The sequence below is a fragment of the Spea bombifrons genome, chromosome 2 (genome assembly GCF_027358695.1).
Source record: "Spea bombifrons isolate aSpeBom1 chromosome 2, aSpeBom1.2.pri, whole genome shotgun sequence".
Taxonomy (NCBI): Eukaryota; Metazoa; Chordata; class Amphibia; order Anura; family Pelobatidae; genus Spea; species Spea bombifrons.
In genome coordinates this window covers 87,858,604-87,873,327 of record NC_071088.1, presented here as the reverse complement: position 1 = coordinate 87,873,327, position 14,724 = coordinate 87,858,604, and the positions used below count along the sequence as shown (strand labels likewise).

The 14,724-nt window shown below is 38.3% G+C and overlaps 1 protein-coding gene across 5 annotated transcripts in view; it reads right to left on the bottom strand.

Moving 5' to 3' along the window:
* DMD (dystrophin) overlaps positions 1 to 14,724 on the bottom strand; it is an 870,543-nt gene that overhangs the window by 44,301 nt on the left and 811,518 nt on the right. For all 5 annotated transcript variants that reach the window (XM_053455059.1, XM_053455060.1, XM_053455062.1 and 2 more), the window contains 2 exons: positions 12,598 to 12,659; positions 4,388 to 4,462 (listed from right to left, as the gene is read on the bottom strand). In XM_053455059.1, the coding sequence (XP_053311034.1) occupies positions 4,388 to 4,462; positions 12,598 to 12,659 (137 nt within the window). The remainder of the gene's footprint in view (positions 1 to 4,387; positions 4,463 to 12,597; positions 12,660 to 14,724) is intronic.

Below are 14,724 nucleotides of genomic sequence, written 5' to 3'. Positions count from 1 at the left end.
TATTTTATTGGCCATGGTTTTAATACTGCCATAAGGTATGAAACAGAAAGCTGTGCATTTGCTGCTACTTCATGCTGACTTATCTATGCACAAGGCTTTCATCAGACCCATCTATCAGCACAACATAACCAGTACTGGGAGCTGTCAGATCAGTGGGTGGAACCAGAGATCTCAAAAAGCCCCAGGCTTGAGATCCTTCTTCAACTGCACATGATGCTACTAAAAAAAACATTTAAAAAAAACCTTGAAAAATTATACCTTATCTATTTAGAAGCCCAATCAGTTTACAAGACACAATATATTTGTATATATCACACACATACATATATAAATATAAAACATAACTAGTATTTATATAGCTCTTTTCCCCCATGCGAGACTCAGAGCTTTTAGCACACAACCTCGGAATTTACCAAATCAGCAGCTGAACAGAGGTTATTTTTACCCAATTAGATATATATTAAAGTATAAGGACAAAAGCATTGGGAGACCTGACCATTACACCAACAGGGACTTTTATCACAATCTAAACACACAGACATTAATAAGTAGTTGGTCCCCCCTTTGCAGCTATAACAGCTTTCACTCTTCAGTGAAGGATTTCCATAAGATTTTGTAGTGTTTCTGTGGGAATTATTGCCCATTTGTCCAGTAGAGCTTTTGTGAGGTCGGACACTGAAGTTGGACAAGAAGGCCTGGCTCGCAATCTTTGTCCCGGTTCATCCCAAAGGTGTTTTTATGGGGGTTGAGGTCAGGGCTCTGTGCAGGCCAGTCAAGTTCTTCCCACACCAATCACATCCAACAATGTCTTTATTGATCTTAATCTGTGTACTGGGCACAGTTATGCTAGAATAGAAAAGACCCTTCCCCAAAGTTGGAAGCATAACATTGTCCAAGATGTCTTGGTATGCTGGAGATTACTTCCAGTGAAGGGTAGCCCAACCCCTGAAAAACAATCCCATACCATTATCCCTCCTCCACCAAACATTAGACAAAGTTTGGCACAATGCAGTCAGGTAGCTAATGTTCTCCTGGCATCCGCCAAACCCAGACTCGCCCAACAGGCTGCCAAACAGAGAATCTTGATTTGTCACTCCAGAGAACAGGTTTCTGCTGTTTCAGAGTCCAGTGGCGGCACGCTTTACACCGCTCCATCTGATGCTTGGCATTGTACTTGGTGATGCGAGGCTTGCTTACGGCTGCTTGACAAAGAAAACCCATTCCATGAAGCACTGCACAGTTTTTGTGCTGAAATGAATGCCAGTGAGAGCGTTGGTGATTTTTACACACCAAAGCACTCGGTGACCCCGCTCTGCGACGTGGCTGAGTTGCTACAGTTCCTAAACTCTTCCACTTTCCAATAATACCACTTACAGTTGACCGTGAAATATCCAGTAGGGAAGGAATTTCACGAACTGATGCCTCAATTCACTGAGCTCTTTAGAACGACCCTAATTGTTTTCATAAATGTTTGTAAATGCAGACTGCATGGCTAGGTACTTGATTTTACATACATGTGGCAGCGGGTCTGATTGAAACACCTGAATTCAATAATTAAGTGTGTCCCAATAGTTTTGTCCATATAGTGTGTGTAAATATATATTTACACACACACATACGCATGTACACACACGCAAACAGTGCATATACCTGCTTATTGATCTGTTCAGAGAGCCAGTGTGTTAGGATATATATCTCATACACTAATATAATTTATGTGCAGCATTAAAAAAACCTACCAGTGAAGGCGAAGCAGATTATTTAGCAGGTTATAGCTCCAGGCCTGCAAGTGACTCGTGATATACGACGTCCACCGTTATATTACCAGGCTTCACCTTTCCTATGAATTTCTATTCTACAAGGATAGAGGAGGCGACTTGTTACTTACTTCATACCAAATGACCCAGGATCACCTCTCTGTGAGTCTGTTAACATCCAGGGCTCCCAAATCGAAGACACTGCATGGCAGTAAAGGCTATTTTTATGAGCTTGTCACTTATCAAAGCTATCTCCATCTGTTCTGCTATACATGCTAATACAGAGAAATACAAGCAGAGCGGAAAATAGCAAAGACGGCCTGATTTTCGCACGTACGTATATACTGTTTTTTTAAAAGCATCTGTACAATGGTCTGTTAGAATAACAATACTTTTTTTCTTTTACAAGTATGGGAAATAACAATGGTTGATGTTAAATCCCCACATACTTTACATTGAGTTCCTTTGTAAAGCCAGCATGCTTCTGTTCATACTTGCCCTTCTGAGCCCTAACTTCACATGCATTAGAAAGAACTCCTTGATAAACACAGCCTCATAAATTCAAGGGCTTCCATAATTACGATGATGTATATGCACTTTAAATAGAGGACACATCCTTTGGCAACTATACACATCCTGCATTCATCAAGACAAGCTACAGCTCATCCAACAGCCAAGACCACCACTAAATGACAAACTTGGCATGCAATGCGGTGTATGACCAGCATATCCTAGGAACTTCTCTTATCCAAGAGAGTTAAAGGGAAAGTCCCATGGAAAAACTAAAGTTTTCCTCTGAGCAATACAATTATGTATATAAGCGGTTCCTACTCCATATTGTTTGGATAAACCTAATTTGTCTGTAGACCTGGAGGCCAACAAGCTAAGGACTATAACTACACAATGAAAGAATAATGGCCGTGGTCACGTAGAATTATTTCTGAAAGTGGATTTAGTAGAAGTTTTAGGATATCACGTAACTAGTTATCGGTTCCTCATAGACTTTTATTAGGCAGAGTGTCCCTCTGGGTGATAAAGACATTCTATGGTTTACCATAAGGCAGCAATATATGGCTTTTATGTCCACGGAATACCAAACTTTTTAGAAAAGCACACCAATAATATATTATTGAAAAACTATCGTGAGTTTTCCTTTAATAGCAGGGCTGCACAAATCTTCCTTGATCCCAAAATGAAATGTTAGCCAGGTTTTAACCATGTCAAACAAAAAAATGAATGCGTTCCTATTACTCCAATATTTACTTATGCTGGCAACTTAGATTTCTAAATTGTAAAAGCATAAGGAGACAATAAATAACAAAATACAAATGAGTTAATAAATGGTGCCAAGCACACAAGTAGTTTGGCTAACGCCACTAGCATTTCTTGCAGAATGAACAAGTGAAGAACTGCTGGGAGATTACACTTTACTCAACCATTCTCTACAACTAAACAGGAGTATTCAAGCCATATCTGAGTAAGGATTCTAATCCGACTGATCACGGCACGCTACTTGGTAATTGCGCTAGGTCTGAGTCTTATTTTCTCTCCTACACGACTACCAAGTTCATCACACATCAACTCCTCACCAGTACATTGCTTTTACTTTGTAGAGCACTAGAGGATTCTGTGGCGCTATTACAGTGAAAATCAACAACATTAAAATTGACAATAACATGTAAGACATTTGGTCCACTCTTGCGGTCTTACAACCTATTATAAATTAGATAAAAATAGTTCTTCATCTAAACAGTACATTCCTATCTAGTTATTACCATCAATTACTATCCTTTTAAGAATGTGAATGAGGCCCCACACTAGCTTGCTGACCTTTTAAATATATACTAATTGTAAATCTAAACATTATTACGCTTAAAGTTCAGAAAGCTCTGAATAATGAAACCAAACTATTTTGCCAGCAGAAGGTAACATTTTCCCACGTCTAAACAGAGATAAGAGTGAGCTACAACATTTCACAAAATGTAGCAGCTGCTAAAAGTTTTCGGATGAAGAACATTTTTTTCACGGTGAAACAAGAGGTGTTTGGGACAAAGTATTCAAAGGATCCCAGTGTTCAAATATTAAACTAATCAGAATGTCTTGCATCTTAAGTGAACTAGGTTTCTAGCTAACCTGGGGGGGGGGACTCCCTAATCATCATAACCAGATGGGAAACGAATTTATTGCGTAACTACACGGTGTCATGTTCTTCACCCCGTAAGCCAGCAGATCACTTTATTGTAGCCATCTCTTGCATCTTTAAGATAAATGCTTTTATTTGAACCAGTAAATACAAATAATGCTTTGATGATTCACCAAGATCCTCCCTTCCTTGGATAGAAGCAAAACACAGAAAGCATTATACCGATAGAGCGTTATCAGATCATTTAGGTGCAACACAAAGTTCAACTCCCAAATGATAATGTCAGCTTCATTTAACGAGCTGAAAATATAATCAGGAATCTAAAGATCATTAACCAGCTGCTGTGTTGCAGTGAGTAATTTATTTACAAACCACTAACACAACTATTTTCCCCCATATTCTTTGCTTCGAAGCCAATATAAGCGAGTGTGTGGAAAGGAGGGTTAGAATAATGGTGGACTTGTGGTGACAGGTGAAGAGCACTCACAGCATAAGGCCTTCTGCAGTCTCCTTAACTTCATGGCGGTTCTGTAAGCCGAGAATCTGACATTGTTCAGGTCAGCTGAGGAGGAAAAAAAAAAAAAAAGAGCGTTACTTGAGTGGAAGGTACAATTCATATCTAGATCATCAAGCAATAAGAATGCAGAGAGAAGATGTGTTAATCTATTCATTGTCTTTTTTTCTTTTAAATCTACACAGACACTTTACTCACGCAAAACAATATGTTATACGTGTCACGGGGTCATGATATTTACAATAATCATTTTAGAGCAATTGTCAGTTTGGGCCACAAAGGGCTATGAATCCTTCCATAACTGCGCAAAGAAAGAAAAATGGCTGTGGTCACAACACATTTGTGGAAAGTCCTTTCTGAATTCCATTTAGAATTATTTCTGAAAAAGTGGATTTAGTTTTAGGATATCGTGTAACTAGTTATGGGTAACTGCTAGCAAGGAAAATATGCTAAATTAGGAATAGTCTTAATGAACTTCCTGTTTATATTGAACCAGATTTTACTCCGATTGTCTAGAACAGGAAGTAGACATGACATCATTTTCTCCTGGGGCAGTGGGAGGCCGTGCAGTTATCACCCAGTCTACAATAGAACCAGTCTGCAGTGCCAACACCAAGCACTTGGTACAACACTGAAAAGGGCCCTGTATTCAACAATGTCAGCCAATTTCATGCCATCTAATTTCACAAGATAGCCTCGTATAAATGGTAAAAAGTAAACAAAAATACTACAATCCTAGCATAGAATACACAAAAAAATTGTAGACAGAATAAAAATGAGAGAAGGCTGCTAATGTAGGCCCTCTGGATCTGTGCAACCATGTCAAAAGAACGAGGTAGGGAATTCCAGAGAAGGCGTACAGCATGGGTGAAATCCTGAATACGGGAGAAGAGGTAACGACAGTAGAAGAGAGACGCAAGTCATGAGAGGAAGGAAGAGGGTGGTTAGGGGTGTATATTGATAGTAGGGTAGAGATATAACAGGGTACGAATTTGTTAAGGGCTCTATAGGTCAGGCTCGGCAGCAGATGAGGAACGATGGGAAAAGGATGATAAATCTAGCTGCAGTGTTAAGGATCGATTGAAGTGGTGAAAGGTGGGAGACCAGTAAGTAGGGAGTTGCAATAATCCAGAAGGGATATCACAAGGAAGTGGATTTATATTTTGTGTTGATTCTTGTGTGGGGAATGGGAGAATTTAGAAGATGTTTTTTGGGTGAAGGTGGCAATTGATGTGAGGCACTGGATGTGAGGGATGAAGGAGAGAGCAGCGTTGGTCTATTGGTAGGATAGTGGAGTCGTCAACAGTAAGCGATATGGCAGGAATTGTGGACAGAGCGGTTGGCGGGATTACCATAAACTCAGTCTTTGAGATGATAAACTTCAGGTAATTGGACGCCATCCATGACGCAACTTCAGAAAGACAGTCGGTGAGGCGAGTTAAGAGATTTTTAGCTGTTCTTTTTAAAGGTTTGGAGGGCATTAGGTTGGATAATAAATTAAACTGCAAAACTAAAATAAACATTAATAACAAATAGTTTGATGCAATGGAAATGCAAATATCATTGACCTATGAAATGACTTTGATTTGGTGGGACCAGACATTTAAGATTCAAACCCATTTAAAAACGAATTGAGCGCGTTTCTAAACAGCTTTCATTGACTGCAACAGGAACGTTCTTGAGATAACTTGAGCTGCCCCTTCTGAGAATATGAAATTGATTTTACAGGCTTGTTCTTGGATGGTAAATCAGACAACAATAAATCTCGCTTATATCAACACCGCTTACTGATAATGTATGTAAATCAAATACATTTACCTAATATGATTTGAAGACAGATTAATAGAACAAATTTCAATGTCCTACAGCAATGTGGCCAAGTTCACTTTAATTTCACCCTTGTTCAGTTGCATACATTATTGAGTTGTGGGAGGCTAGAGTCCAAATCAGTAAGGCTTTACTCCAGGTAAATCGTGTTTAATATTTGGCTTCTTACAATAAACACAGTATGCAACAAAACTAGGACTGACAGATTAACCCCTTAATGACAAAGCCCGTACATGTACGGGCTCAAAATGCATTGTTTTCAATGGGTTTAGGGACCGCCCATTGTCCTTAAGGGGTTAAGACAAACCGATACAATAGGTAAAGAGGGCCATTCATTTTAAAAACTTTGATGGCCTCATTTATTTTATTATTATTTTTTTAAATTTACATTAATGGTTAAAGGTGGAAACCATAGCATTCCAATAATCTCATACCATACAAGGGGAAAAAAAATATCTATAAAAACATATCAAACTAAGAAGGGGCTCCAAGATTAGGTAGACCTGTGAAATATGCTTCATGTGGACTACAGAGCTACTTAAATTAAGGCAGGAGAGAGATGTTAAGCCTCAAACTAATTGCTCTACTTGAGCCACGATATGGCGTTCACTGCTTGGCAGTGCCTGCCGCAGAAGAAGTATTTACAGCTGCAAGACACAGATGTTTCTCATACCAACTGTAAAGGAAAAACCTATGAAGAACTGCTACTTTAGGTCAGAAAACATATTTCTTTATACACATACATACCATCGTGTAACCTTTATATTAGAATTTTCTAGAAAAAAACAATTTTAACCCCTAAAGCCCAAGTACCGTACATATTTTCTCCTTTGTGATTGTTAAAAACAAAAATTTAAAACCCCATAATGCTCTATTATGGCTCTTTTTCTTCTCATACTTGATCCTTGTATTTCCACAGGGCTATAAAAACCGGATGCCCAATTATAAGGGTTACCACTAGCCTAAATAAACTGTTAAGGACCACTGAAAACTGTTTTAGTTTAACAAAATCTGTTTTTGTTTTTTTTTGCATTTGGTTCTGAATTACTATCTTTTTCAGTTTCGCGCAAACACAAAATTATTTCATGTTCCTGAATCACAGAATGTTAAGCACGTTATTTACTTTAATTAATTAATGCTGTTAGCGTTCTTCAAATACATTTCAATTGCCACATTAAGAGAGTGACCCGGAGTTCATTATTTACCTCTTTGTCAGGATCATTTGCAATAAGAAAAGGACATTTCTGTGATTTATACACACCGGAAATTGTAAATGTAGGATGAACTGTTAAATGAATTATAACAATCACTCAATATAACTCAATTTAGAATTATTTACATACATGTGGGAATAATAAATTAAGGAACAGGGTAGAGCTGTTAAATCTCTTCAATGTTTCCCGATAACTCATGGATAATTATGAGCCGATAATGATAACCTAAAAATACATGTACACGTCGTATGTTGCTGACTAGCACACGTTAAGTGCTGCCCTGCACTCACAGAAGGGAATTCATTACCCAGTTATGCAGCAAAATGAATATAATGGCTGAGTGTAACCTAATCCAGGACTTGACAAACCCTGGTAGAGAAACCATTTCTTGGCGCTCAGGGTTTTGCAGGACAAGGGGGAAATAAAATGGTCAGGGCTTCCATCCTGAATACAGCACCCTACACATTCCTGCAGGGCATGGCAGGTCTCCACGAGGTGAGAGAGGGAGGGAGAGTGTGTATGTGTGTATATGTATAGAGTCAGTATGTCTACTGTACTGTTCATAGTGTTAGCCAGTGTGTGCATGTTGTAGAATAAGAGTGTGGTGTTAGCATGTATGGTGTTGTGTATGCTATAGTATGGCATTAGCATGGATGTGCATCTCAGCACACAGTCTGCATATTAGTGTATGGTGTTAGCATGTGTGTACATGAAAGTAGAATGTTAGTGTGTGTAAGCATAAGATGTTAGTGTATGTCTCTGGCTGCAAGGTGTGAGAGCGTGTAAGTGTAAGAATAATTGTTAAACAGACAAGCTTGGGTCTTTATAATGTAAAATACCCCTTGTCATTAAGAGGTTAACCGCAGTACTGTACAAAGTGGTGCAGCACCGAAGAAAGGTGTGTGTGTTTTATGTCGTATTGACCCAATAAACATGCTTTAACTGCAGACTAGGGGTAATGTAGATAAAAATGTTATTGAGGAAGGAAAAAGTTGTCTCCTAAATTTTTTGGCTGGTTCCTTAATCCAAAAACATTTTTTGTCAACCCCAGACCTATTACCATTCTTCCACGCAGATGTCCTCCGTCCCAAGCTTTCTGCATTTTAGGAGACATGTTCCACTGAACATAGCTACTGCTCAGCAGTGTGCAAACGCGGATGCTATGCCAGGGGGCTCCTAACATAACAAGACCCCAACACACACACACTCCTATTTATTTTAATAGGGCTCTTCTGCCAGCAACTGGCTGCTTCTAGCTGCCAAAACAGGTGCGGATCGCAGAATAGTATGCGGCAGTCCCACGGGACTAAATACCGTAATAATACTAAACTCATAAAATAATTCACAAAAGTCCAAACTCCAACTAGTAGTACAGAGCAGTCACTCAGCGGCTCCAACTTACATCACATTAAGAGATCACAGCAAAATCCCTGCGCCCTGCGTGAATACATATGCTATATATTACATATATTATTTTTCGGGCAAATTTATAGAAACACAAACATGGACCTTATGATCTTGACATTTTGATTATATAACACGTCCAGAGACTTGTCTTTTAAATGAAGGTATTCTGGCACAGACTGTACATCGTACAAACTCTGAATAGCAATAATTTGGTAGCAAAAAAAGTTCCTTTTTCAAAAAGCCTGCAGTAAGTGTAGCAAACTCTTCAAAAAAAACGCATTATAGGAATGTCTTCCAGCGTACCGGCATAGTGTAACAGTCTCATACAAGCATGCAAAATATTTGAGTGTCCACTATTACTTTCTCATTACCAAACAAAGGTGAGCATGCTGGCAACAGAACAATGTTCCGAATGATGATTTAACAGGCAAAGAATTCAGCGTTCAGGGAGAATTTCAAGCAGAAACCACATATTTACTCGCTAGGAATGTCAATTGGAATGCACACATCTGCAGCTAAGTGATTGGTTGGTTTCTGTGGTCACAAAACATTTCACCCAGGGTGTGGAATAAGTAAATAAAGAGATAAGCACGTCTCCATGTACACCATAATATCTTTATTATGCCGCTTATATTTCCCTCGGCTTTTTCCGTCTAATAAACATTTTCATAGATAACCCAGGACAGTACTGGTATGAGTGTGTGAATGAGCACGATCACGTGTGCAACAGAGAATGCTAGAGCGTGTATGTTGTTTTTATAATATATTGAATTATATTGCGGCATCATATTCCGCAGTGCTGTATGGGTAAACACACACACAAAATAAAATTCTGCTATTGAAATATTAACACCGTTTAGAAGAAATACGACTGTGTATTTTACAGAAATCTATGTAATGTTAAATTTAAAAAATGCTGATTTACTGAAATATAAGCAATTTGTTTCTCCATGGCGCGGATAGGCTTTATAATATGCAAACCAGTTGGTACATAATAAAGCATCTTAATTCTTTGACAGATTAAATGTTCAGCATAGCTACCTGTTAGATGTGCAGATGGCTAAACTGAGCATAATGATGTCTCAGTTACAAAGAGCAAACATATTCCTCGCAAGAATTAAAGGGAATAAGGGTATAAAATCACACTATAAACTGGAATAAATTGCTCCAGCGACTTTTGCAAAGCCCAAAACCAAACTGCTGAGCATAATGATGGTAGGGCTTATTCACTAACCTGTGGAAGGCGGCAAGAAGCACTACAGTGAAAAGGTGATAGGGACACATTATAAGAAGATAAATCAGATCTGCAATATATAGGGGTGTATTCGCTAACTGGGGAGTCTGCTAAAGAGATGAATATTTCAACATTACAACATTATGAATGGCAGCCTCCCTACTACTGGTTTGATGGTGTTGAAGAAGAAAGGGCACGGTGGCACCGTGCATCACCATAACTGGGCTGGTGGACACACTGGATGGTCACTGGAGGGAAGGCTTGCAAAGAGTCCTATTATGATTAAAGGCATGTCTGTTTCTTTTGTTTGCATTACCACTTACCTAAAATTCACCATTTAGTGAATAAGCCCCACAGTATAAAAGACCAGAAGTAAATGTTCCTATAGGCATGCAATTCAATTTACACCCAATTTTATTGTTTTTAATATTACTTTTTTCCTTTTGTTTTCTTGGAGTCAAGATTTAAAAAAAAAATCCACTTAAATTATTCTGATGGTACGAGCCCTTGGTGAAGAGCCGACAGCGCTATATAGATAATTTGGCTTTATTTCCCTTGGAACAGAATCGGGTTATGTCAGAACTTCAAATTTTGTTTAAACATCATAATGTGCCCAACTCCAATTTAACCTAAATCAGTTTGCATAAGAATCAAGCTGTTATCGTATAAGCCCAGATACCTAATCAGTGAGGGGATTCACAAAGCCAAAAATCCTTATTCAGACACAACCTGGCTGCATGCCTTCGCTTCTTTCAACAACCGACTGGGAACCTCTAATAGCGTTCACATATAAACATCTTCATCAGTGTCACTGACCACTCTGAAATAACATTTCTTGCAATTCTATCAATAAAAAAAAATAATAATTTGGACTACAGCTTATTAAAAAATAAAATAAATAAAAAATCTGATTTAACAATGGAAGAGATGGGAACACTTTTCCCTTTCTAAAGAGATTCTCCTCAGCCTCTTCACTCATCCAGCCGTACTTTTTTCTTACATTCTGGGCAAATATGTTAATACTGATAATAATAATAATAAAACAATGTTTGGATTTAAACCGACAACCTGCTCCAATAACCCTTCATTGTCCAGGCACCCGCTGATAGACCCGCAAAGTAGACACTACGGAGAGTCGGTATAATAAGCAGTGCCTCAAAAGAGAAGGGCATCCCACATGATGTAATATAATAAAGAATAGGGAATTCTACCTATACACCAGCAGGTATGTATATGTAAGAAGGACACATGAACTGTGGGTAACAATTAGGGTGACCACATGTCCTGGATTGCAATGAGTGAAGGGGGTCTCAGCCAATCAGGAGGGACTTCTCAGGTCTCCCGATTGGCTGAGAGTTCAGAAGCCTCTCCTTCACACCAAGCTTAGCAAGCACCAGGTGGGTGTATGTGACTGTGTGTGTAATGTCTGCTAATAGAGGGGTCAATTTTCTGAATTTGCTCATGTCTGGTAATAGAGAGGTTAATTATCTGAAACTGCTCATGTCTGGTAATGATTGTATGTACATTATAATATAAATGACTAACAATTAATATAAAATGCATTTTACCTGTATGTGATGGTGTGTGTATATATGTGAATCAGTGTGTATGTGATATATATATATATATGTATATATATATATATATATATATATATATATGTGTGTGTGTATCTCATATATAAGCCCATGTGTGTAATCTCTTCTGCCACATAGTGTGTCCCTGAACGGCAGAAATAAAACGTGGTCACCCTAGTAACAACGTTAATGCGTAACATATGCACACAAAAAGAAGGGTGTCATGAAGCAATCTACATCTCCACAATAGGTGAAGCATATGATTGCATATGATCACTCCAAACGGTCTTCATGGTAATTGGCATCCTCAGCCCAAAACGGAAGTGAAACAAATCAATAATCCAGACAAGCGTCACGAAATGCGCCAATTCAGGAAAAAAAAAGCAAATACACTATTACATTTTCGATACAATGTTTAATAAGGAGCCTGTATTCATGGGTTCAGATTAATTAGAACTGCTGAACATTTGTTTTGGATGGCAACCAGACCAGGATCAGCATCAAAATTAAAGTTAATCTTCTTTTAATCAGCTTTTTCTTAACTGGAATCTGCACTTGTGTGGAAAAACAACCACCAAATAAATTGTAAAAAGGCACAGCGGTGGGTTCCACATAATCACAACGTTAACACAAATACTTTGCAGCTCTTGAGAAGCAGCAAGTTGATATTGCCCCGTGGTCAACTTAGGCATCCGTCTTGTAATAAACACCAGAGCTTGTAAATTACACAATGCCCTAAGGAACCACATTAAATTGCAAGCTCCAAGGGCAGCATTCCAAAGCACCCAATAACAATAGCTTAAAACAACCGGTTGCATGTAAATAAGTGGAAAATGTTGTTGCAACTTGTAAGTAGAGATGAAGTAGCCTCAGGAAGGAACCCAATAGCCTTGTGAAAGGTTTCCAGAAAAAAAATGGTCTTACCTAAGGACTGGTAGAGCTCAGTCATCTTGGGATGATCCCAGCAGGTCGTTTGTGTTTCATGGCTATAAAAGAAGCAATAATTTGTAAATACATACATTTCAGAAAGCAAATTTCACTTAGAGAAATACACTAGCTGTGTAATATTGTACAGGGGACATCACCTACACAGTTGCCATGCTTGAAATACCAAACCAAGCTTAATTACACTTGATTGACATGCATAAATAATCTACATACAGATACGTATATTTGAAGCTAGGTATAAATATAAATAAAAAAAATCCCAATAATTAACCCCTTAAGGACAATGGGCGGTCCCTAAACTGCGGTACATGTACGGGCTATCATTAAGGGGTTAAAAGACAGAGAATGCCAAAGAACACATCCATCCGCGATACACAACGCCCTGTTTGAGCGTAAAGAATTCCACAGCACATGGTGCCTCCGCTTCTTCAGTCACTATTTGTCTACATTATAAGAGAATGCATCCTATTACTTGTATTTATTGGAAATGTAAACTAATGTGTTAAATAATCCACAGTTTTATTATTACCCAATCAGCCATCTGGTTAAAAGTTACAACGTATTTACAAAGAACACCAATTTGTCCAATGACTCCAATTCAAACATATAAAATTGTTATTAAAGTTTATTATTAAAAACAAGGTATAAAGCATGCTTACGGCGCTAAAGGCCCTGAAATGGTTAACGATTTCCTTCTCTTGTGAATACACTCATGGTAGAAAAGTCAGACGCTTTGGAAACCTATAATACTGGAGGCCCAGATAACACTCAAGATATCAGCTAGACCTCCATGGGACGGAGCTGCAGAAGATGCAGAACTTGTTACCCCTCGATTCTACTGCCAGGGGGTACATTTATTTAATACAATTGTATCATTTCTCACAGACACCGTATGGAATCCAAATCAAAACATGATTATAATTTATTTAAAGATGTTTCTCCTCCTTGAGAGGTATACCTTGGATTTTTCTTTATCCATAATTATCGCACCTGAATCACTCTGTCCAACCAATAACCCATAGTATGTGCGTATAACGTTTATATAAAGCAGTTAATATAAAAATCGAGCAGCAATATACCTGTAAAGATTGCCAAACTCAGTTCTATGTAACTAAGTTTCATGAAATTACAGTTATTTTACGATAAGGTGTAACTGCTGCTATGCTCATTTTGTGGTTATTTTTCCAAAATTTTGACAATGTTCCCTCAAAGGTATGCGCACACTTATTTCAAGCAGTGCACAATGGAAATGTATGCACACAAACGGTCACTAATATATTTCTCCCCTCGGTCTGGCCGTCTGCGTTGCCGTCTCGCATGTGGCAGACTCAAAGGACGGGGAGGTGAGAGGAGAAATACGTTTGCGTGAATACGAAGAAGGGTGTGCTAAATAAAGGGTATAAACATGATGTGGAAAAGAGCTGGGCGGGTAAGGAGATGATGAGAAGTTACGATGGGGAGCATGAAGATGGAGAGGGATGAGAGGGATGATTGTGATGCGCTCACTAACATTTTACACATACATACATACATACATAGACACAGCCACTGTAATACCACACACTTACACTTACCATACATACATGCACTCAAACACCATACATGCACACACACATACACACATAGCCACTCTAACACATACACATGAAGCAAACCCCTGCAAACAAAGTAGTTCAAACTTCAAACTGTATAAAATAAAATATTAACTAAATATGTGACTTCATAGAATGCATTTATGTTTGCATTGTACCAAAATAATCTTAGGTTTACACTTGCACAAGGATTCAGTGCACACATTTTTGTAACAGTGAAAACAATTTGCACAACATACGATTTCTGCGTACCTCGACTATTAAAATGTACAGGAAACGTTGATGCGCAATGCCACTTTTACTATTTTCCATGTTTTAGTTACATTAGGATCTCCTGTTTGGTAGAGTACTAATATGACACAAATATTGACATGAAGGAGATTGAGGATATTTAAGTCAATAATAAAACAGTCAAGCATTATGCAAAGAGGAGCACAAGATACACACGCAATCACCCCAAGCATTTATTGCATAGAATAATACATTATTGTGGTGATCATCTTCCTTCCCA